This window comes from Quercus lobata, chromosome 6, assembly GCF_001633185.2.
Source record: "Quercus lobata isolate SW786 chromosome 6, ValleyOak3.0 Primary Assembly, whole genome shotgun sequence".
Lineage (NCBI taxonomy): Eukaryota > Viridiplantae > Streptophyta > Magnoliopsida > Fagales > Fagaceae > Quercus > Quercus lobata.
The window spans coordinates 10195375-10221307 of NC_044909.1; the positions used below are offsets into that span (position 1 = coordinate 10195375).

The 25933-nt window shown below is 31.2% G+C and overlaps 2 protein-coding genes across 2 annotated transcripts; one reads left to right on the plus strand and one right to left on the minus strand.

Annotated features, from left to right (window-relative positions):
• Positions 1–11657: 11657 nt before the first annotated feature.
• On the plus strand, positions 11658–14868 carry LOC115949808 (probable acylpyruvase FAHD1, mitochondrial). Its single transcript, XM_031067084.1, has 6 exons — positions 11658–11706; positions 11867–11919; positions 12511–12573; positions 13082–13132; positions 13238–13355; positions 14726–14868. The coding sequence occupies exons 1-6, from the start codon at positions 11658–11660 to the stop codon at positions 14866–14868; spliced, it is 477 nt and encodes a 158-aa protein (XP_030922944.1).
• Positions 14869–17493: 2625 nt separating this feature from the next.
• LOC115995186 (epoxide hydrolase A-like) lies at positions 17494–21168 on the minus strand. Its single transcript, XM_031119646.1, has 3 exons — positions 20463–21168; positions 18653–18894; positions 17494–18023 (listed from the first exon to the last, which is right to left on the minus strand). The coding sequence occupies exons 1-3, from the start codon at positions 20931–20933 to the stop codon at positions 17777–17779; spliced, it is 960 nt and encodes a 319-aa protein (XP_030975506.1). The 5' UTR covers positions 20934–21168; the 3' UTR covers positions 17494–17776.
• Positions 21169–25933: the final 4765 nt, after the last annotated feature.

The following is a 25933-nucleotide window of genomic DNA, read 5'->3' on the forward strand; positions in this document are numbered from 1 at the left end:
TTTTAATAATAATTTTACAATGAATCTTAAGTAGTAAGTTGTTATTGGTTATAATTTTAATTTATAATTTAAATAACTTTTTTGTCCACATGTAATGGCCAATAACAATCCATCATTTATTATTTACTGTAAAAATATTGTGAATATAATTTTTTTTTTTTTTTAATAATTAGAATAACACCACTACACACGCTAATTTCTTTTCCAAATCCCAACGCGACTCTGTCACTGCACATATGAGCGAGTTGCCAAATTTCACAAAGATTGCACTCAAAAAGAATGAGAGACATGCAATATGCGTGATTGAGAATCTCATTTAGGAAAACAAACCCTAAAATCTAAATCTACATGAAAAACAGAGTAGGAAACACTCAATTAAAAAAAAGAAAATTCAATCTCAATTAATAGTCAAAGCCAACAATCTAGTTTAGTGGATCAGTTCAGCAGTCTAGTCCGATTGGATTCAAGATTAATCATTGGGTTGGTATGGGTCTTAGTAGAATCGAGCCAAGTAAGTCCGTTAAGGGCTACTGCTAATGTCACTGCTGACACATGAAAAACAAAGTAGGAAACACTCAATTAAAAAACAAAGAAAAATCAATCTCAAATTCTCAATTAATAGTCAAAGCCAACAATCTAGTTTAGTGGATCAGTTCAGGAATCTAGTCCGATTGGATCCAAGATTAATCATTGGGTTGGTATGGGTCTTAGTCCAATCAAGCCAAGTAAGTCCGTTAAGGGCTATTGCTAATGTCACTGCTGACATATGTGGGGGCGCTAATGTCGTTAGAAAAAGTTTAGGACCACATAATTTTTTATAATTTTTTGTCACAACTGTAACGTGGTAGAGTGTAATTGGTAAAAAAAATAGTGAGTCTATATGTAAATGATAAATAACCACTCACAATTTGCCATGTTAGAGTTGTGGCAAAAAAATTGTGGAATAATTTGTGGTACTAGAACTACTCATATGTGGAGCTGAGTTTGGCTGGCCCCAAAAGTAACATGTGGCACTAGCAAAAGTCCCAAAATCCAACATAAAAGTAAATGAGGATCTAGAAGAGTTTTATGGGACATTCATCACTCATCAATTGTGTCCCCGAGGTTAATCTAGCCAGTATGAACTCATTTTTCTTTTCTTAATGTATGATCCTTTATGAAGATTTTTTTTTTTTTGGGGGGGGGGGGGGGGGTGATAGTTCACGATAATAGTTCTTTCTCAAAAAAAAAAAAAATGATAATAGTTTTGATCAGCAAATTAGGTTTGACTAACTCACATAGAACGTCCTCTCTCTCTCTCTCTTTTTTTTTTTTTTTTTTTTTTTTTTTTTTTTTTTTTTTGAATCTCATAGATCATCTGCATAGCTATTGATTTGGTTGAGCTCAAGTAAGTCACAGTCTAACCTTGTTAATAGACCCATCTTATGAACATAACTCTGCTATCCATGATAATGTTTTGATGAGAAGTGTGGAAAGATGGATAAGGGTATAAGGACTTAGAGGATGAATTGTATGGTTTTCATTTTATTGAAAAATAAAAATGTAGAAGAAAAGCTAAGCAAAAGAGAGGGCATTCTTCATTTGTACTCACTATTTTTCATCCTCTCAAAATAAGAGTAAAAGTGAAAGACAAAATGACATGCATAAGCAGGGGCGTAGCCAAAAATTTTTGCTTGGGGGGGCCAAGATAAAACAATCATATTGATTTGCAATTCAAGAAAAATTCAAAATATAACATTCATACATGTTTTGGCGCATTAGTTTAGAAAAACAAACATTAAATCCAAAGTAAGTCTTAACTATATATGTATCATATATATATATATATATATATATCATAAGATTACTACTAGAATTTTTTTTAGTGTAATTCAAATTAGCACTCAAAATACTAACAAGCTAATCAACCAATTGAGCATCGTAAGGAAGAATTAATGAAGAGAAATTGAAGAGAGAGCACTCGGTAATGACGATGAGTATTGAGTAGTCTTTTGGGTGACGATATAGTGCAAGGGGATATTGTAATAGTTTTGGGAAATTGCAAAACTTAAGTATAATATCTGACGTGTAATACATTAGGTTTCTCAATTAAATTCAAACATATGTTTACCATGACAAATAAAATACAAGCAATATTATCATTTTTAAGGACAATTAAATTCAATACAGAGTTTAATTGGGAAAGATAATGTACTACACCTCAGTTTTATGACTTTATTCTATTAGGAAAATTGAATGACTAAACAGTGGTAAAAATGAGGGATAAAATTGTTGTAAAAGACATGGACATGAACATCAGGATATGGGATATGGTCTTAGCCTCTTAGCAAAAAATAAAAAAAAAATAAATAAATAAAAAGGGATCTGCCAATAGCTGTGCTTTTAATGGAGAATGAAGAAAACAAAATGAATGAATCTTTATGGCTAAAAAGTGGGGATTTGAGACGAGGGAAGGGAGTTCTTATGGCCGACATATAGGAGGGGGGGCCAAGTTTTTTATCTTGCGGGGGCCAGCTATTAAATCAAAGGGACTGAGAACTAGTTTTCCCTACAATTAGAGAGGTTTTAAAAAAAATTGGAGGGGCCATGGCCCCCCCAATGCATTACTTAGCTCCGCCCCTGCATAAGCAGTTGGATAGTTTTACCCCTATAACTTATCAAACAAAAATATTCAGTAATTTATCTACAAGATTTTTTTTTTTTTTTTTTCAATTTTCCATACGCCAGTAATAAAAAATAACAGTAATTATTTTCATTTGTTTTCACTAGAGTGGCACCATGGAAATCAGACATTTTGATAGAGACAGGCCATGTATAGCTGTTTATTGACCATTTGATTCTTGTTAGACCATAGTAGCTTCAAAATTGATATAGTTTGAAAGAAAAGTCTGAAGGCATACCTCAAGTTGTACTTTGCTAATTGTTTTTATTTTTTATTTTATAGGAATACTTTGCTAATTGTTCTAAACTTGTAATGCTCTGATTGTGGACAAGCTTGCATGCTTGCCTCTATTGAGTGTGCCTCTACATTATATGGGGAATGGGCAATTCAATCAACCAATTATGTAGTTTAATAGTTCAAGCAGCCTTGCCAGTTTATCTTCAAACAAACCCATAAACCACGTCTATATACCTCCCCATCCCCTATAACTAAAGCAAAGGATGAACTCAATGCATAAAATCCCCTCTAAATGGAGAGCAAGAAACTAAACCCCATGGATTTACTGGGTCTAGTCGTCTAGATGTTCAAATGCAACCCCAATTTGACCTTAGGGAAAGAATTTGATCATTAACCTTGCAAATCCTCATTTTGACCCCCTCAAATTATATTTTTTGTTTGATTAACATAATGAAGTTTGGAATAAAATTGCATACTTCCAAACAAAATGTAAATTTTCTTTTTTGGATGTGTAGCTTTGTATGTTTATAATTATTTTAAAATATTTACAATTAAAGTGTCCATTTGGAATAACTTAAATTTTTTAGCTTAAAAAATTAGATAAAATTATAACCACACATTAAAAAAAAAATGATGTGTTGAAAAATTATACATTAGCTGACAAATAAAGCTACGATATAACCACACATTAAAAAAAATGATGTGATGAAAAATTATGCATTAGCTGACAAATAAAGCTACGACACAAAAAATAAAAGTAAAAATTACTACAATTAATTTATAGTGACAACAAATGACTAGATTGGATGAATGAATATAAACTTGTGAAGATATCTTGAATGATACATTTGTAGTGTGACTATAAATGATTAGATTGGATGAATGATGGATTGAGTTCAATGGAGAAAGTTCCAACTATAGTAGTAGTCAATGATGAAAAATGAATGTTGGAAGGTTAGCTACAATGAGGGCTTGAGAAATATCAACAAATTACAACTTCATGATGAAGCACATACACAGTGGTGGAGCCAGTCAAACATAAAATTAGACAATTAATTTTTTCTGTGTATGTATTAATTATATCCATACTAATAGTAATGTACATACAATTTATTAATCAAAACCCAAAGGTGTATTATTTTTGAACTAACATGTAGCCCATGCAAACGCATGGATGCATTTAAAATTAAACACAATTTTTATTATAAAAATATAAATAATTAGTCAAATTATTATTAAAAAAAATAGCATGTAACACATGCATTAATGCATACATACAGTTACACTTAAAATTAGACATAATTTTTATCATAAAAATATAGATAATTAGTCAATTTTTTTTTTTAAGTAAATGTAGTTAGTCACATATTAAAATTCTTACCTAAATTTAATAATATTTATGATCATTTTTTTTCTTCTAATTTTAATAAGATAGAAAGTGTGGTAATTTTTGTTGTGTGGTGATTTTTATTGATTATATGTAATTTTTTTTAAAAAAAATTACAGAGCTCATTAATATTAGATTCTTAATATTTTACATTCATCAACTCACTTAGTATAAAGATTAAAAACTTAGGTGGACACATGACACAAATTTAAGTGAATAATTATAGTGTGGTCCCCGCATAAATTTAGACACAATTTTTATTATAAATAATTAGTCAAATTATTTTAAAAAATAGAGTGTAACACATGCCGACGTATCTTTAAATTAAACAAAATTTTTATCATAAAATATAAATAATTAGTCAAATTATATTGTGGGGCCCAATAATTTGTGGCCCTGACCCACTTTTACATTGGGATCCAAGGCCCGAGCCGAGGAGAGATATAGCCGAGGACATATAATAAAAGTCCAAGTAACCTTGAGACATAGCCGAGGATGACTTTGTCCTCAGTATCCCCGAGGCCCACCTGAAAGAAAGGGCAAGGACGGTATAGGAACAGTTTTGGGAAAAACCTAAAATATCTGCGTTGATAGAAAAAGGATCCCTGGGTAGTATGGTGACAAAGGACAAAGGGAAAACTGTCATTACTGCCATTGAATACTCTGTACCTGACAGGACCATACTCTTCAGCTTTTACAACCATCCCCAACTACTTTGGGTATGGGCTGATGGGAAAAGTATTCGTCCTGGAAAGTCGAACCCACACGTGGACGTTGGATAAGGGGTACAGGCTAATATAAAAGGGAAAGTAAGCAATCCAAAGAAAGGGGCTGGGAAAAAAATGCCAAGAACCAGGGCCTCCCAGACCGTATCGAGGAGAAAGACTCCTCGAGCGAACATGGTTTAAATTTGTATGAACATTATGGCTAACCATCGTTCGGTGACCAAGGCCTAACCTTTCAAACCCACGCTCTACAAATTATATTGTTTGGGCCCTTAACGTGCGAACCCAATATCGTTTTGGGGTCGTAACAAATTGAGTTCTCACATATATATATTTAAAAAGTAAACGTAATTAGTCACATATTATAATTCTTATCCAAATTTAATACTACTTATGATAATTTTTTTTCTAATTTTTAATAAGATATAATGTGCAGTGATTTTTATTAAATATATGTGATAATTTTTTTTTTAAAATATTTATAGTTTATTAATATTAAATTCTTAGTATTTTGCACTTGTTAACTCACTTGGCACAAAGAATAAAAAACTTAAATGGACATATGGTATAAACTTAAGTGGATAATTTATTATAATGTGGTCTCCTCATAAATCTAGACACATGGCACAAACTCTAATTTGAAATTCTAATTTGAGTTTCTCTCAGTTTCATCTATTATTTATATTTTTTTTATTAACAAAATGAAGTTTGGAATAAAATTGCATACTTCCAAACTAAATGTAAATTTTCTTTTTTGGATGTGTAGCTTCATATGTTTATAATTATTTGAAAATATTTACAATTAAAGTGTCCATTTGGAATAACTTAAATTTATTAGCTTAAAAAATTAGATAAAATTATAACCACAGATTAAATAAAAAATGATGTGTTGAAAAATTATACATTAGTTGACAAATAAAGTTACGACACAAAAAATAAAAGTAAAAATTACTGCAATTAATTTATAGTGACTATAAATGACTAGATTGGATGAATGATGGATTGAGTTCAATGGAGAAAGTTCCAACTACAGCAGTGGTCAATGATGAAAAATGAATGTCAGAAGGTTAGCTACAATGAGGGCTTGGGAAATATCAACAAATTACATCTTCATGATGAAGCACATACGCAGTGGTGGAGCTAGCCAAACATAAAATTAGATAATTAAATTTTTCTTTGCGTATGTATTAATTATATCCATACTAATAGTAATTGCAAGGGTAAATGAGTTGAACAGGAGTGTTGGGCCGTGGGCCATGCCTGAGGACATATGGGAGCCTGAGGATGGTCAAAAGGTTTAATAAGGATCAAGGTCAATGAGCTGAGGAGAAGGAAAAAGAGCTGGTGGTGTCTCCCGAGGAGCCGAGCTTCCTCGAGAAAGTATTGTGGAAGGTTGGAACCCGGCCACCTAGAGAATGCTGTGCAAGAGGTAATCATTCTTTTGAGGATAAGCTTTAGGGAAAGAAACCAATAATAAAGAAAGAAATATCTGAGAAGAAGGCTGCTACTACCACATTAAATGCTCTGTACCTAATCAACTGACCGCATTTATGTGGAAATGACACCTGAACAACGATATTTTAGTTTACAGTTGCTCACAAAACTTCCAAGAGGTTTCTAATGGGACAAGCATCCATAAGATCACTTATAGGATCAATAAGTGGAAGGTTGGGATGAAAGATGGAAGACTATATAAGGAAAAGGCCTCTATAAAAAATGGGGCATATAATCTGGGAAGGAAAAAAAAAAAGAAAAAAGCAAAACAGCTTGTACTTAGATCAACTTGAATGAATATTAGAACACTTCTTTCTCGGATCTGACTGGGGAGTGTTATTTCCTTTTAAAGTGTGTCTTCTTATCTTCTTGGCTTGAATCCAACCCATTAAGGCTCGTTCTTGATTTGCTGAGTCATTTTCTTGTAAAATCCACTTTCTAACAAATACATTGTTTTGGGCTTATTGAGCCATCCTCCATTGTTGGCAAATTCTAGTCCTTACAGTAATGTACATACAATTTATTAATCAAAACCCAAAAGTGTATTACTTTTGAATTAGCATGTAGCCCATGCAAACGCATGAATGCATTTAAAATAAAACACAATTTTTATTATAAAAATATAAATAATTAGTCAAATTATTATTAAAAAAAATAGCATGTAACACATGCATTAATGCATAAATATAGTTACACTTAAAATTAAAGATAATTTTATCATAAAAATATAAATAATTAGTTAAAATATTTTATTAAAAAATGTAAACGTAGTTAGTCACATATTAAAATTCTTATCAAAATTTAATAATACGTATGATCATTTTTTTTCTTCTAATTTTAATAAGATAGAAAGTGTGGTAATTTTTGTTGTGTGATGATTTTTATTGAGTATATGTAATTGTTTTTTATTTTTATTTTTTTTTAGTTTCATAGATCATTAATATTAGATTCTTAATATTTTGCACTCATCAACTCACTTGGCACAAAAATTAAAAACTTAGATGGACACATGATACAAACTTAACTGGATAATTATGGTGTGAACCCCACATAAATTTAGACACAATTTTTGTTATAAAAATATAAATAATTAGTCAAATTATTTTAGAAAAATAGAAAGTAACACATACATATGTATCTTTAAATTAAACACAAATTTTATCATAAAAATATATATAATTAGTCAAATTATACATTTTTTAAAAAAGTAAACGTAATTAGTCACATATTATAATTCTTACCCAAATTTAATACTACTTATGATAATTTTTTTTTTCTAATTTTTAATAAGATAGAATGTGTAGTGAGTTTTATTGAGTATATGTGATAATTTTTTTTTTTTTAAAATTTATAGTTCATTAATATTAGATTCTTAGTATTTTGCACTTATTAACTCACTTGACACAGAGATTAAAAAATTTAAGTAGACATATGACACAAACTTAAGTGGATAATTAATTATAGTGTGGTCCCCTCATAAATCCAGACACATGACACAAAATTGAAAACTCTAATTTGAAATTTTAATTTGAGTTTCTCTTAGTTTTGCCTATTATCTATTCTAGCTTGTAACTCCATGCATATGCATAGAAATACTTAAAGATATACAATAAGATGCATAATATAATTCCTATATATATATAATTTAAATACTATTGATAGTCATTTTTATATTGTGTTAACTCTTCAAAATTTTTTGTAAGGATGTTATTAGGTATAAAATGTAAATTGTCTATGTTTTTGTTTTTAAATTATTGTGAATCGCTTTTTTTTTTTTTAAGATTCATTTATTCTAAACTCTTTGGTTTTTGTATTTAATAATTCACTTGGATGAATATTTATGATGTGGTCCCACATTTGATTCTAAAATTAAAAAATAAAACTTTTTAAGAATAAATAATTTAGGACACATGGTGCCAAATTGGAACTCTAATTTGAAATTCTAATTTGAGTTTCTCTCAACTTCATCTATTATTAGATATATAGATATATAGACTAACTTGTAATCCCATTCATGTGCATGGATATACTTAAAAGATACATAGTATAATTTTTACATATATAATTTAAATATTATTGATAGTCATTCTTATAATTTTTTTTAACTCTTTAAAAAGTCTTGTAAGAATATTATTACGCAGAAAATGTAAATTGTCTATTTTTTAAATATTTTTATGTTAATTAATTCTAGAGTCTTTGATTTTTATACACAATAACTTACTTGAATGGATATTTATAATATGGTTCCACGTTTGATTCCAAAATTAAGAAATAAGACCCTCCCTAAATATAAGTATTTTAGAACACATGGTGCAAAATTGAACTTCAATTGTAGAATCTAATTGGATTTTCTCTAATTTTTACCTATATATATATATATAATGACTTATAAAAATTGAATTGTTTTTAGTTATACAAAAAAATGGCTCATAAATATAAAATCATTCAAACTCTTTCTTCCTCTAATTTTATATATAGTGTTAAATATATGATTATATTTTTTATGACTTATTTATATTGGACTTCTCATTTTCTACAATAAATTAACTCATTTGGCACAAAAATTAAAAAAACTTTGATTAGATGGAATACATGACGTAAAATTAAGTTCTAATTAAAATCCAATTTTTACACTGAATTAACTAACTTGGTACAAAATTTAAAATTTTTTATTAGATGGGACACATGATGCAAAATTAGATTTTAATTGAATTCCAATTTGAAATCTAATTGAATTTTCTCTTAGCTTTACTTATTAATATATATATGTTTGACTTATAAACTTGAATTGTTTTTAGTTCTATAAAAAAAAGGCTCATAAATATAAAATCATTCAAAAATGATGTTTTTTATGGTTTACTTATATTGGACTCCTCGTTTTTTTACATTAAATTAACTCATTTGGCACAAAAAATTAAAAAATTTATATTAGATGGGACACATGTCTCAAAATTAAACTCAAATTGAAATCCAATTTTTACATTAAATTAACTCACTTGGTACAAAAATTAAAAAACTTAGATTAGTTGGGACACGTGGCGCAAAATTAGACTGTAATTGAATTTCAATTTGAAATCTAATTGAATTTTTTGTTTGATTAACAGAATGAAGTTTGGAATAAAATTGCATACTTCCAAACTAAATGTAAATTTTCTTTTTTGGATGTGTAGCTTTGAATGTTTATGATTATTTAAAAATATTTACAATTAAAGTGTCCATTTGAAATAACTTAAATTTATTAGCTTAAAAAATTAGATAAATTATAACCGCACATTAAAAAAAATGATGTGTTGAAAAATTATACATTAGCTGACAAATAAAGCTACGACACAAAAAAATAAAAATAAAAATTACTACAATTAATTTCACAACATTCTCAAATTAACCTATAATCTTGGAGGTTCATAGATGAAATGTACACATATTAATTAGAACTGATAAAGACTGTAATCAAGTTTGTCCAAAACAAAAGTGGCACAATCTTAACTTGGGGATGTCAGATTCTTTAAAAAAAAAAAAAAAAACAATTGTAGCTCATTCGCACAATTTAGCTTATGGATGCCCTTTGTTTTAGGTGATCAGAAGCTTAGAGAAGGCGTTGGGCCTGGTGTTGGTGTGGTTGCGTTTGTTGTTAGGCCAGACCTGATGGTTGGGATGGGCTTAAACATGCAAACTTCAGCAACTCATAAATCAAACACTCACAAGTCAAGACCATCCACCCATCCTAGCCTAAAATACTAGGTCGATGATCTTAGTACTTTCCCCCATGCAAAATATTTGTTACTGTTTGGTTGCCTGGCCCCATTGAAATTGGGCTATGCAGCTATTCTATTCTGCCGCATTGATTACAAAGAAATTAAATGCATCTCATGTTCGATCTGCTTGTACTTCACTTTTACTATTCATCCCTTAGCCGAGTTCTTAAGCTTGAAGTTCCTAAGCTGAACCCTCAACAAACTTACATATTTGGTAGTGATCTTATGGCTGCACCTGTGCCTGCTGTTAATTAGAAATTTTGAATCTTTGATATATATGTTTGTCATTGAATCACTCTTTTTTGTTTCTTTTGTCAGGTTGAATGACATGATTAAATTGATGATATTCTTGGTTTCTTGGTTTGATCACTTCATTAGGGGAGCGAGGAAAGGCTGGAGGGATCACTACCAAAGTTTAGATTGTTTTATGTTACTAGTAAAGACCACATGTTCTACCACGCCAAAGAATTATTGTAGATTTATATATTTTTGGATACCTTTAGAAGCTTCAACATTTATCATGTTCAGCAGCGACTTTGGATGATTCAAAATTTGTTTTGAATGGAAGCATTTTGCCTTGGGTATATATCTTATACGTTAACACTTTGGCTTCAACGTTGCATCCATACTGAATTTGTGTCTCTGGTTCTTTAAACTGCATTCAGTAACTAGCTATATACTTCAAAATGAGCGAGTTGGTGTTGCATCTCAATGAAACTTATCTTGTGCCAAAATTCCTTGCAAGTGGCTGGACTATCAGATTTATGAATATAGAAAATGAGTAATGAGACGAGCTATGCATTTTTGAGGGAGGCGGAATAATAAAAATGAGACAAGCTTGCTCAATTATTGGTTAAATTAGATCAATTTAATATACAGGTTTGCACGTTCCTATATGAATCTTTTTCAAGGAGTTTAAATTTGATTAAAATTTATAATAGTTCTGTCTAATGGGAGAGAGAGAGAGAGAGAGAGAGAGAGAGAGAGAGAATGCAGCGAATTTAACATAGTTCTGTCTAATGACCTATGTCGATAGCGGAAATTCCTTAGTGTATGCTTCTTTACTATAGCGATTGTGTGCAAATTATATCTAATTCAATACGTATAAGATGTGGTCCTGTGGAAGTGTCATGGTGTTGCAATCTTCTCATTCCTGTGTGGGCAATAGAAATGTCATTTAATTCAGAGCAAATTAGCCTGTTTCTTCCATTCATAATCAATATAATACGATGTGGGTGTCCCATTAGACTCTCTGTATATTTCCCTTAGAAATTGTTTACTTCTAGCTTTTGGTCAAAATTGTCACTGTCATTGGGTGCTTATTTGGAACAAATATTTGAACTTGAGTGTTTCAAGAGATCATAAAATTTGGATACTTTTTATGATAAACCGGGGTGATGTCTTCCATATCCTTCAATGATCCCCTACTAGATGATGAATTAAGAGGCAACAAAGACATCTGATTTCTGATGAACTTTAGGTACTCATTAAATTCAGTTGTTAGATCCTGATTTTTTCAAAAGTTCTCCAAAGTAGTCTTCTTGATGAACCATTATACTTTATATATTTACTATGATATGTTTTGAAATGTGTTTTGGTGTCTTAGGTTATGCCCTGGCACTGGATATGACTGCCAGGGAAATTCAAGCCTCTGCGAAGGTACATTTCTCTCTTCTAAATCTTAATTTTTCATGTACAATTTTTCATGTACGATGAGATATTTAATTGAAAAGTCTTTATTCCTTTACTTTTTTTTTAACATTCTTCTGTGTTGTTTTTAGTGTTAGTAATTCTCTTTTGTGTTGTTTTTTGTAACAAAAAATGGTAATTTCCTAATCCATGCTGCCTTATTACATTGTCTCCCTTTTTGTATGTTTAAGAAAGTTGTCTCATTTTTCATATGCATGAAGTGACCATGATTACTGGAGTGATGTTTTGCCTGAAGCATGTTATTTAAGAAGTAAGGTATTGTGAATGTAAACTTTGAAGAAATTTTGGCAAGTTTTCATATATATGTATATATATATATTTTCTGATTCTGCTGATAAAAATGCAAATTTGTCATAGGTGGTGTGTGCGCACTTAAGAAATTGAGAATATGGTGAATTTGATGTCTAACGTTGTATTTTTATTACTGGATTAACTCATACAGTTTTACCATGTATTCAATTCTGTCTTGCATTCAGATACAAGTTTGTCACTGTTATGTTTTTTGTTAATGTGGTTTCTTTTTCGTGCTATATATGCCAGTCTGCAGGTCTTCCATGGACAGTAGCTAAAGGGCAGGACACCTTCACACCAATCGGTTCTGTTGTAAGAAATTAACTGTAGTTTTTCCATGCTTCTCATTCTGCTAAAATTGTCTATATTGAATCAGAAATTAATTTCAGATCAAACAAGTGCACTCAGCCCACACATATGAGAAGTTACTGATACTAACAAATATGGTTGGGAGTGGCAGGGGGAAATCTAAGAAATAATTTTTGTAAATTCTGTGATTTTTTTGTAAGTAGTTGTGGACGAATAAGGGGGCATATCTGTTGGCAAATAGAAATCTCTACCATCAACGCTGCTTCTCTGTATTCATAGTAGTTTAGGTTTTACCATGTATAATCTCCACCATTTCTTCTAGATCAAAAATCAAAGGAAAGAAATAGCTTTAAATAATAGCAGTTACTTACCTGTTAATTCATCAGTTTGAGCATTTATTTTCCTTTTCAACTTTGTCTTGAGGCATACTCGAAAGCTCATGGTACTTGTCTGATAAATCACACTGAAATTTTATGTGGTTCTTATTTGATTCTCCAAAATATTTATGCAGCTTCCCAAGGAATCGGTGCCAGATCCTGACAACTTAGAACTGTGGTTAAAGGTTCGAAACCAACGTGCTTAAAGTTTTCTATATACTTACAGAATGCTTGTTCATAGTATGGTCATTCCAAATTGAGTGAGGTTGACTGGATTTGCTCCACCACAGGTTGATGGAGAAATGCGACAGAAAGGCTCAACCAAGGATATGATATTTAAGATCCCGTTTCTCATTAGCCACATAAGTTCAATCATGACACTTCTGGAAGGAGATGTCATTCTAACAGGTACTGCCTATTTATTGTTTCCGGTACAATTACTAAAGTGTAAATACTTGACAACAAAAAACTTTAGTCCCAAATTTTTTGGAATAGTTTATGGATCCTCAACAAATTACTGAATTAGTTAAGATCAGCCACATGTATTCTTTTTTATCACTTCTACTAAGGTTATTTTTGGCCTTCTACTACCTTTTTTTGTTCCATCAACTTGGATTAACTGATTCACCTCACTCTTTCTTACTGATTCTTTAATCACTCTCCTTTGAACACAACCAAACCATCTCAAGCGACTCGCCTTTGAAATATAAATAAGCATTGTGAAAATTCGTTTTCCGAAATGTAATTGGGATATTGACAGACAAAACTCTTACAAGCTAGATTAGTGACAGCTTGTCCCCATTCATACTGGAGTTTTAATTTCTTCTTATGCCAAAAGTGTGCCCATGGGCATAATTTGTCATCTATATGTGGCCCGGTAGTCTAATTAAGTTATTGCTAAGATTCTTAACCCTTTCTAGCGGAACTAGGAGATCTTTATATGCTAAAGGTCATGCCTGTGGTTCTAACTATCTACATATGAGGTCCATTGCTGACTTCTATAGTACATATACTATGTGTTCAATCATTAGTTTTAGTCAGGATGCTTAAGCTGGCTAAGTAAGTGATCACTGTGTTTCTTGTCAAATGGCCTACCAAAGAAATAGGGCTTCTATATCATATCATTCTCGGAAGGGCTTAATTTTGAAATTCAGAGTAACCTCATTGTAGTTTATTGATACTGGAGAAGTCCATTTAGAAACCATGTGAATTTTTTTTTTCTTTGTGCGTGTGTTCTTTGAGAAGAAATACTAGTGACTCATCAGTATATGACAATTTTATACAAGTTCTACAGTAAAACAGAATGCATTTCATCTATAGTTTCTCATTTGGATGACAACCACCTTTGAAATTTTTGAAAAAGTAACTCGTCTTTTTGGTGTTTCTATTCTAACTCACGAAGGAAAAAATGCAATAATTCTCATTGAGTTGGTCCCATGTCCATAATGTTTTGTTCCTTAAAAAGCAGCAGTTATTTGCAAACACCCTCCTTCATTGGGATAGCTATTTGTTGTTGTAACTTGTAAGCCAGTAATGCATTAGAATATTATAGCTGGTTTACTAAAATGATGCCTTACATTCTTGTTGCTAATCTTCTCTTTTTATATTTTATTTTCATGTGAATGAAAATTTTCGGTGAAGCACCAACAAATGCAGCAAACAAACAAACCAACTGATCATGTTTAAAGCCTAGTAGCTATAATTGTCCACAGTTATCAACCTTTGTAAGACAAGAATGAAGATAATGATGTCCCGTGTTATTTAAACTGTTTGTGCAGGTACTCCCCCAGGTGTTGGCCCTGTGAAAGCAGGTCAAAAGATAACTGCTGGCATAACTGACCTTGTGGAGGTTTACTTCAGTGTTGGAAAACGCCCGAAGCCAAAAGATTACTTAAATTTAGTCCCTCTAGACTTGGTGTGAGGGTGGACTCAGTTGTTAGAATGGTCTCCGTTTGCATGAAAACTTGTGCAAGTCCCAGCAGCTATTAGTTAGCGTGGTTTCTGCTCAGATGAAGGCTTTTCCCCCCTCCTTTTTGGAGGTGTGAGGAGGAGGTGTTCACAGGGAATTCCATGTAAGATACACTAATTTTATTCCAGTTTCAAAAGAACGAACAAGTTAAAATGAATAAATGGCTAAGAGTTTTATATCTTAATTGACATGTTGGTGTTTTCAATGAAGATGTCAAGGATTTAAATCTCCACTTTCCCATTTGTAACTATCCAATTATAAAATAAGAAAAAAAATAAAAGTGAAAAGATTTATTATGGAGAGCATTTTCATGAGATAGAATACTGACTATTACCCTACTCTTACAATTGACGTGGTGGATGGTCGGGGAATTATTTTTATGGGCACTTTAACATATTTGTTTATATATAGTTTTAAAAACCTTAATTCTATTTTAGTAGAATATTTTATCCACTTTCAGTAAACAAGTAAATTATTTATTCCAAACACTCATGCCTTTTAACGTGGCCAAAACTGTTAGCTTTGATATGTATCTTCTCCTGGGTCAGTGGGTCCAAATCAACAACATTGGAGGATGGAAAAAGTTTGGCTCTATATATGTTTGTAACGATCTTAGCATCCTACTCCAATCTACTATGTGGCAATTAAATAGATGATAGATTATTCATGTGCAATTTGACAAACATGATTTTTTTAACGAGTTTTGTGACTTGTTTAAATAATACACATGAATAGTTGTATAAGATCTATCTTATAATTTGCGACATAATGGATTGTAAAAGATAGCTTTAAACATGTTTGGAATCAAATTTTGTTAAGTGCTTGGAGCTTGCCATTAATATACGTTGGAAGATGCAAGTACACTTTGGAAGATAATTTTAAATGCATCAATACATGCTAGAAGATGCTTACCATTACTAATTTTTACACAGAATATTGTATAGGTTACCAATAGGATTGTGATCATATTTTGTATTCATCTATATAAATGTCTAAAAAGTTACACTCCTTTTGAGTCACATAAGCATAATATTTCAATCCAATTTAGTCCACCCTAGTCCAATTCAGTCTACTTAGATCCGTTCGGTCAAATTCGTTCCATTTGGTCCAATTTAGTCCACTTTGATCCATTTTGGTTCAATTCAGTTTACTTAGATCCATTTGGTCCATTTGGTCCATTTTGGACTAATTGGATTTTAAATTAATTCTTTCTGTAGGTTGCCTTTTCAATTTTAGGCAAAAAAATTCTTTTTTTACTCTTAATTTTTTAGTTGAAAAGTATGAAATTTTATTCTATTTGTGTCAAACTCTTTTGTTTTGGGCTAAAAAAATACAAACAAAATAGGCATTAAAAATTAGAGATATGAACTATAAAAAAAGAAATAAAAATGATAAATATTCCAAAAATTACCTTAACATTCAAGTTTCAATAATATATGCATTATACTTATAATTGGAAAAAAAATACCATAACTCTAAAATTATATAATAATTTAAACTTAATGTTACTTTCTCTTCATGGAATGAGAGTTTACATTTCTTTTTTAATATTCTTAGATATGTTCAAATTAGTCAACAAATTATGGTTTACTTTAAATTAAAAAATATTTTTAATAACTTCTTCTCCATTTATATAAAACAATATTATAATTATGTAATGCAAAATTTTTAAATAAATTATGTTTTTCATATATATATATGTAAGGACACGATTTGTGACGACCCCTAATAATGTTGGGTTCGCTCGTAAAAAGGCCCAAACAATATCATTTATAGAGCGTGGGTTTGAAAGGCTAGGCCTTGATTAACAGACGGTGGTTTTTTCATGGTATTCATACATAATTAAAGCATGTTCGCCCTAGGAGTCTTTCTCTTGGAGGCGGACTGGGAGACTCTGGTTTTTGGTCATTTTTTCCAACCCCCTCCTTGGTGCATCAACCTTCACATTATATAGCCCTTTTTGGTTGATCTTAGCCCTCCACTTGTTGATTAGGCAGGTGCCTACTTCGATACCTGTCCTATCAACTGTCCCTCTTTACTTTTTGTTAGTCGCGATGATCGAAGTCACCCTGTCCAGGCGTCTTTTCTCATTAACATGATTAGGATGTTGGCGGGTGCATTTAATGCGGAGGGGACGTATTTACCCTGAACCAATTTCATACCGTACCCCTACGTGGGTTCCATTCTACTCGCATCTCCTTCAGCGGGCTTTTTGGGGGCAGCCCTCAACGAGATGTTGTTCTTCCCTTTGAAGTCTTGGAGTGCTGAGGATAGGGTCATCCTCGGCCGTGTCCCCGGCATTTCGACCCTTTTCTATTCGTCCTCGGCAAATACCCTTCTCGGCACGGGCCCTGGACCCTGGTAGATCGTGGGCCGGATCATAAGTTCCCAGGCCCCACAATATATATCACCATGTATTATTGTTAAATGCAAAAATATACATTATATATTTCATTACATAAAACTTATAAAAATATAAAATACTTTTAATTAACACATGCACTATCTAACCTACAAATTTTACATTATATTCTTATGAAATAATTATTATATTTGCGTGGATTTGTGACTAGTAAATAATAAAAGTGGTATAGTTTATTAACTGTTCCAAAATCAAGCAAACAAAAGCGCTTTGATATGCATGTAAGTAGGGCTGAAATAGTTCAAGGGTAAACATCAAAACACACACGTTTACATTGAAATATAGAAGTTGCAAATTGAAGGACATGTGACACTTCACTTAGCAGCGAATGATCACAAAATAAGGACATTCATAGGCATAGCCACACAATTCCGGCCAGGTGAGGAGAAAAAACACAAGATGCTCATAGACACAACATGAAGGGTGTCAAAAAGCTAATCAGAACTTCTGAAAGAAGTCATAAATGTGCTTGTTAATCTCATCAGGCTTTTCCTCATGGATAAAGTGACCGACATCTTCCAATACAATTACCTCCTCCAGGAGTGGGACATCTCTCTTGAACCCACCCTTATGTATGTAATCCTTGGTGCCTAGAGAATTATAGGTCAGGTCAAGGTCACCCACAATGAACTTAACTGGCACTTTTATTTGGGCCCCGGTCCAGGGGGCAGTGAGTTCCCAATTTCTGCAAGGAAACAGTAATGAGCATGTGAAACCAAACAATGGTGAAAGCTTTCAATAATGAGCATATAAGAGAAAACAATAAGATGCATTGCAAAACAACGTTTTCTTTTTAAGTAAAAACTTAAAACCCATTCTGGACTAGATGTAAGAGAGTGCAAGGGGTCTTTGTTGGCGAAGTAAATCTATGTACACATCCTATTTTACAAACTTGTAGAGGTGGCAAGTTGTAATTGGTAAATGAAAAAATTAAAAATTATGATTGGTACATGAAAAAATGATAGTAATAGTAACCCCATATTCCAAACAGTCGCTGCTTGCTGATAAGTTGTCAAAAAATTATGTAATATTTTGTGTGCTAACATTGCTTATGTTGATAACAATGAGAAATTTGAGTTGAATCCCTAAAAAATTGAAACTCAGTGTATTAACCAAAGCATCTTGTGGCCACAAAAACATTGGTTGAGACTTGAGAGTGACAGGAATTGACACAAACAAGGTCATTAAGGATGAGTATGAAGTCTATTCTCACTAACTTTAAAGGATTATCACTTATCAGGCTAGCTACTGTCAAATTATTTAAATCAGCATGATTAAGAAAGAAAGTTCAGCCAAAGTTTGAAGATAGCATACAAGTCCAAATCTCGGTAGTAGTTCACACCACCAGTGAAGCCTGCCTTCTCAAATTTGCTGGCATAATAGTTAATGTCTTCCTCTGACAACCAAGAGGGCAAGACAATTGGAGCACCTGGTGGATGTCCAAACCCTTTACCTTTAGGTAGAAAAAGTGGACCTGGATTGCGGTATGTTAGGAATTCCTTGAGAACTGTTGCAGTACCAAGCTGGGCAAACTCAGCTTCTATCTCCCCAGGCTCCTGTAATATAATAAAACAACATGTCAATTAGATTAGCTTATTTTCATCAGCTTATTTCATTTAATTTTTTTATTGAATAAAGTACATTTGTATCTTGATTTTCTTTTTTAAAAATTTTCTTTTAAGTGATGCTTTAAAAAGCTGCGCATCCATTCCCTTTTTAATGAAAATAAGCTAAACCAAACAGGGTTGCTAGAAAAACACAAATTTTCCTGTATGATGTATAATTGGGCATCCCTCCTATGATTTTAAAGAGAAAATATTTATGCATAAAGATTCAGACATCGATATTTATATAATATGTCTCCAATAGGACAAGAAGATTTACATACATGATATATTTTTGTTTTGTATGCTAGGCTAATTTTTATAATATCATTTCAAAATGCAATTAGTGCACCAGAATTGACTAATAATTTCATCAAAGAGGTTCCCCGATGGGATCAAGATTCTGGGAGATAGGCATTATCATTTGTTATTTGTAGAAATGTGCTCTGTATGTAAGAGTACAGTTTTATATGAACTATTAATCATCCATTTTCAACCCGATTAAAATACTAATTAACCCCCAGTGACCTCACTCATTGAACAGGCATAAAACAAAGAACTGCGATTGAAACAGCATTGGTTGGTCTCCTTCACGCAAGACTTAATGTTGAAACAGCATTCCCTAGAAAGTTTTCCAACTAATGCAGATCAACATTATCTTACCCGCTAAACGAACTTATTATTGTATAGAAGCTCTTGTAAATAAAAAAATCAGTACAAATATATGACAAAAAGTACTAGATAACTAGGAATTCGATCATGTGACATCTTGAGGTGGATGGAAAGAACTGCGATTGAAGATCTTTGGACATTTAAGATCTATATACAAGATCATGACTAACTGCATAACCAATTACCAAAGCACATTCAAAAACTGAAAAATTAGATTTATTCGTGAAACTAGCTGATAAGAGTAAGCTTCAGACTATATTATCTACTGAAGAATAAACAGAGCTGTAAAGGAGTTTGTACAGTACTTTCACTGGAAACAAACAGAACCAACGAGATTTAGTTTTCTTCATACATACATCTTCAAACGGATAAAGAAAATTACTACCAAGTTTTGGGGAAAAAAGTGTAATTCAAGATAAATGAAGCATCATTGTGCCTAAATAACAATCAACAGGAATTCTGAAGAGAAAGTATTTAATAAACCAAAAGAACCATGTAGCAGGAAAAAAAAAACAAAACAAAAAACCCACCTAAATTCTCCTCTTTTACCATTAAATTAAAGCAAAATACTCAATCCTTCCCACCAACAAAAAACCAAATAAACTAAAAAAATATATAGATCACAAGTATCACTCTCTGTATGTCATGGATATAGTGTCATACCAACCACATATTATGAGAAAAATAATACATATATCTAAAGCATAAGATAATTATTGATAGGGCTAATTAGAGAATACAAGGTACTATAGTCAAACCCAAATAGAATTTCCACTATGGGCAATTAAGAAAATTAATAAGAACCCACACAGAGATAAAACTAACAAAGATGACAAGAAAGAAAGAACCTGAAATCTGCACATGTAATAGTCATTTCCATAAATAGCTCTCAAGGAGACAAGGGGTTTCCTTTTAGGGTTCCTGGGGCTTAAAACCACGCTCATGTTAACCAAAGCCTTGACACGGTCGGGTCTAAACAGGCATAAATACCAAGCAATGAGAGCACCCCAGTCATGGCCAACCACAAAGACCTTATCTTGATCAGGTGCCACAGCATCTAGTAGGGCAATAAGGTCTCCCACCACATGAAAACAGGTGTAGCTGGTGATAGAAGGTGGTGCATCCGTGTCACCATAGCCACGGAGGTCAGGAGCCACGGCTCGATAGCCTTGTGAGGCTAAGGCTATGATCTGGTGCCTCCATGAGTACCAAAGCTCAGGGAAACCATGAATGAAAAGAATCACTGGGCCTTGGCCTTTCTCGGCTATGTGCATATTTATGCCATTCACGTTCACTGATCTATGCTCTATGCCCTCCATTTCTCTCCCTCTCTCTGCTTTGTTTGTGATTGTGAGTGCCTGACTGTAAGCCTATAAAAAAGAGGAAAGAGAAAGTACAGTCTGTTTGTTATTTTGTTTTCCCAAATGAGGAATATATGGATACACAAAAGATCAAGATTCTCTCATCTTTCTTCGTTATGAAATAATTTAATTTCCTCCCGCAAAGTTTGAAATGTATTGATTAAAAATATATACATTACCCATCATTGAAGAAGAAAAGTGTACTCAATCCATATTTAAGGAAGGAGAGAACCTACGGACAGGAGCTGGCGTAAAGAGCCTTCTTTACTCCACCAATGAATAAACGCCACATCATATTTCTGTTGAAAACCAATACACTCCAACACACACAATTATAACTCAATCTCAAACAGGTGTCAGACCTAAAGAACTAAACAGCTCCAACGGCTAAATCCATTCCATCTTCTCTCCTCATACCACCGGACCTTCACCCCACCGCTGAAGCTGCCGCACACGTCGGTCAGGAGCTGGCGCCGCCGCACCGGAGCTCCACCCCGTCGTTCAAGGTTTACCCATTTTTCTGCTTGATTCTTCTCTGTTTCTTACTTAATGGGGTCTTCATTATTTTGATTTTTTTGGCTCTATACTTGTTGTTAACATTATGGGTTTGTCTTTTTCTCATCTGGGTATTGATTTTTCTCTTATAAACGTTGATTTCTTATGTGGGTGTATATTTGTTATCAATTTGTGATTGTTCTTTTTGTTTACTTCGGGGCTTGTTTCTCTACCTACGATGCTGGTTTGGCAATTTGGTTCTTGATTTTGAGCGATTCTTGGTCATATACTGACTACTTGTTCTTGTTTTGACATGAATGTATCATATGAGTGTGTTATCTAGAATAGAAGGGGAAAAATTTGAGTCTTTCTTTCCTATTCTGTGGCTTTTCTGTTTTTTGTTGTGGGTGCTTTATTTGCTTTATGTTGCTTGGTGTATAGCCTACAAAGCAAATATAAGATTGTGAGGAGAGGAGAGGAGGAGATAATGGGTAGGCGTTGGAGCTGTTTAGTTCTTCAGGTCTGATACGTGTCTGAGGATTTTATGTGTGCTGCAGTGGATTGGGTTTCCGATGAAAATATGATGTGGCGTTAATTCATTAGTGGCATAAAAAAGACTCTTTGCGCGAGCTCGAAGGTTCTCTAGAAAGGAGAGAAGCATCACAGAGGATTAAAAAAAAAAAATTTTAAGAAGTCCTAAACTAGAGATGAGGGACTGCAACTTTGTTTGAATAACAATTTTTTGTTATTTAAACAACACATATTTTTAGTATTATACTTATATGTATTTTTACAATAGTTAAACAATATTAATTGAACAACGTTATCAAAACGGCCCAAGATAATTATAACAATAAAATGATTAGTTTTAAATTGAAAAACTTGTCATTCATCGAATTAAGAAACTTTTAAAAACCATTTGTTTGTAGAAATTGTATGAATAACGACGGTCAAAAAGTTAAACTTTTTTGAGAAGGGACGGTCAAAAAGTTGAAACAGTGTGAGTAACTCCAATAACATGATAACATGTAGATATTTTTTTAATAAGGAAAATAACATGTAGATACTAGATAGAAATTTATACATACATATATATATATATATATATATATTTTTTGAAACCCTAAATTAAAAGGTGTTTGGAAATCTACAAAATTGGTTCAATTCCGATACATGCTAAACCAAAAATAAAACTAAATTCCATAAATAAAAAAACTAAATCAAAATTAAAACGGCTTTTTATTTTCATCATATTTTTATTATAGTCTTTAAATTTTTTTTCATCAATTAAAATGTTCTATTATTTGAATTATAAGACCTTGTTGCCATACACAATGTATATACTATATTTAAAATAAACAAAAAATAAGGGCATAAAAGAATATTTTAAACATCTTCTTCTTTATTCACTCGTTATATTCTTCTCAAAAAAAAAAAAAAAATCACTTGTTATATATTTTCCTTAAAAACACAACTAAAATTTGAAGAAAAATATTTACTAAATTTATTATTAAGTTATTAATTAGTTGAATTTTTATAAGATATTGCAAAATTATATTAAGACAAATATAAGTATGCTACTATATTGAAATAAATAAATAAAAATAGTATAAATAACCATTTTTTTAGTTCCTGAATTTTTCGTTCAAGTTCTTGATATACCATATGTACCTTTACTCACCGTTTTTGTGTCATATTCTTACAAAGTTTTTTGTTTTTGAAAAAAAAAAAAAAAAAATTCAAGCCAAATGAAAAATATACATATTTAGGTAATACATATGTGTTTCGTAGATTAATAACTAAGGGTATCTTTGGAACGGTTATTACAATATAATAGGAATAAGTATGACAAAGGCTACAAGAACATAAAATACGATGATGGAATAACATCATACTTGGTCAAAATTTCTAAAATACATTTTTTGACATATATGTATAATTTTATTTATTTACACTTTTTGTGAGTTTTGCATAAATTTAAAATATGTATAAATTCAACAAATCATATAACTAATATTATTCTTCTTAATATAAAGATAACAATTTTTGCCAAGGAATATAATTGAATAACTATTACGGTATACCAAATGTGTCTTAAACTTATAACATGTACAAGATAATTACAAAATTACAACAGGTGAACTATCAAAGATAATGACCGATGCCAAATCGTTAAGAAGCTGTGGTCCACAGAAAATGACAACTGCAAAAATCGAATACTCTGGAGAGAGCAATAAGTAATGTACTAATTTTAGGGAGTACAATAAGAGAGGGCACCTAGAGACCAAGGGAGAGTATAACAACTTATTGAAAAAGACATGGACACAATATATATATATATATATATATATATTTTTTTTTTTTTTAATTTTCTCATAACTTGTATTAAGAACTTTTTTTTTTAATGATTTTTCTCAGGACTTGAAAAGATGATAATTTTTTTTTTTTTTTTAATAATTACAATTGAGGGGGCTTCCTAAATGTTTCAATAGAAAATACTTAAAAAATGTCTATTGAGTTATAAGGCTCTTGGCTAAAAATAATAATTCATTAATTAATTAAATATATAAGTTATGATTAGAATAAACATCAATTTCACATGTACTCATTACTAATTTCATTTTTAATATGCATTAACCAACCGTCCTAATTTTTTTTAAAAATGACAATCATAAAAAATGGAAAATTTATTGTCAATTTTACTAAAAAAAGGATATAATTTAATGCAACAATGAATCATTGATCAAAATAATAATTAATAACTTTTTAAATTATTACTATATATATATATAAGTTGAAATGTAACATTTATTGTTGCTGCATTTATGTTGAGTCATATTAGCGGCCACGTCATCCACCTATTTCCAATAATTTCATTCTTTTTTACCCCTTTCTCTTCCTTTTATTTTGGCTCTTCTTATCCCCATATTCTTACTATTAATTTGTTATATACTCTCTCATTCTATGTATATTTACCTACACAAAAAAAGTTATTACTCTCTCTCTCTCATGTTTTTTTTTTTGGGTGGATTTTTTTTTTTTTTTTAATTTTTAATCTTTACTTTAGGTTAATGGATTTTGTGTTCTTTAGAACTCTACTTTGGGTTGATGCAATTTGGTTGTGTGTTTTTAAGTTGTTATCTTCTTTTCTTTTTATTTTTTTATTTTTTTTATGGTAAAAGATAGTGTATAAAAATATAATGTTATTATATTACATAGTATGACTTGGATAATTTGGTATTTATGAGTCATGACTATATCTTTTATTTTAACTCTTCTTCTTCTAATATTATTTTCTATATATTTGTTATTCTCTCTCTCTCTCTCTCTCTCTCTCTCTCTCTCTCTCTCTCTCTCTCTCATTTATTCTTTCTTACAACTCTACTTTATGATGATGAATTATTGTGTGTTTTTATTTTTATTTTTTATAACACTATTTTGGGTTAATATGATTTGGAGGTGTGTTTTTTGAATTCTCCATCACAAGTCTTCTCTCTCCCTCTTATAGCTTTTATTTGATTCTTGTTTGACATAATACTTAGTTATTTTAGAAGTCAGAATTTGAATTTATATCAAAATACAATCTTGGCTATGTATTTAAATATGCCTGTCAACTATTTGAGTAATATCAAATGTAATTTTGTGATAAATTTTGATTTTTGAGATAATATCTTTTAAGAGAATGAGAAATTTGAACAATATATTTAAAACTTAAAGAGTTTAGTTGTATAGGAAAAAAAAATTAGGAAAATACAATACACCATAACATAGAAAAATATGGACCACCTAAAAAATGAATAATAACAATCAAACACATCCAAAATAATAAAATGATATATTTTTAGAGATGGATAGATGTAAAATAATTTTGGAAATTGTTTAATTTTCATGAAGAAAAAATTATCTTCCACAAAATTTAGAAAAAATTATATTATACCACAATTATAAAATAATTATTTAGTTCCATTCATCACTCGGGTCTGCGATTAGTTGTGTTTAAAAGCAGACACATGGTAGGTTCAAGTTAATTGAAATAGCAAAATTTTTTGTCATCAAATAAGAAACCTTTGATTTGAACCCCATCTAGCCAAAAATAAATTGGTATATTTGTATAATAATAAAGAGTAATTATCATAAAATAAATGTCATAATTGCAAATCTATCCTAACCAAAAAAAAAAAGAGACTTGTAAAGGGTAATAAAATTATATCCATGACTCACAAAAAACAATTGATGAGAAATCTTGTTATTTTGAACTAACAAAGCATACAAAATATTGAAGGGTGGAGGCTTCTTGTGGATTTGGGTCGAAGCTATCACTTTCTGTGGTCCAGTTCTGGATTTCTTCTGAGTCAGAAGACGGGACAAAAAAGATAATGCGGTCTTTTTCTTATTATGCGGTCTGGGATATGATATTGGAAGAAGGGAAATGTGGGACGTGGAAGTTATGTAAAAGTAAAACA

Bases quoted from the DNA above. Each gene is read 5' to 3' on its own strand.
- LOC115995186 (XM_031119646.1), bottom strand. From the start codon at position 20,933: ATGGAGGGCATAGAGCATAGATCAGTGAACGTGAATGGCATAAATATG. The intron at 18,895-20,462 runs GTTCTTTCTTTC...ATTATATTACAG, and splicing joins ATTACATGTGCAGATTTCAG to GAGCCTGGGGAGATAGAAGC. The intron at 18,024-18,652 runs GTATGCTATCTT...GTTTCCTTGCAG, and splicing joins TACTACCGAGATTTGGACTT to AAATTGGGAACTCACTGCCC.
- LOC115949808 (XM_031067084.1), top strand. From the start codon at position 11,658: ATGTCTTCCATATCCTTCAATGATCCCCTACTAGATGATGAATTAAGA. The intron at 11,920-12,510 runs GTACATTTCTCT...TATATATGCCAG, and splicing joins AAATTCAAGCCTCTGCGAAG to TCTGCAGGTCTTCCATGGAC. The intron at 12,574-13,081 runs GTAAGAAATTAA...ATATTTATGCAG, and splicing joins TCACACCAATCGGTTCTGTT to CTTCCCAAGGAATCGGTGCC.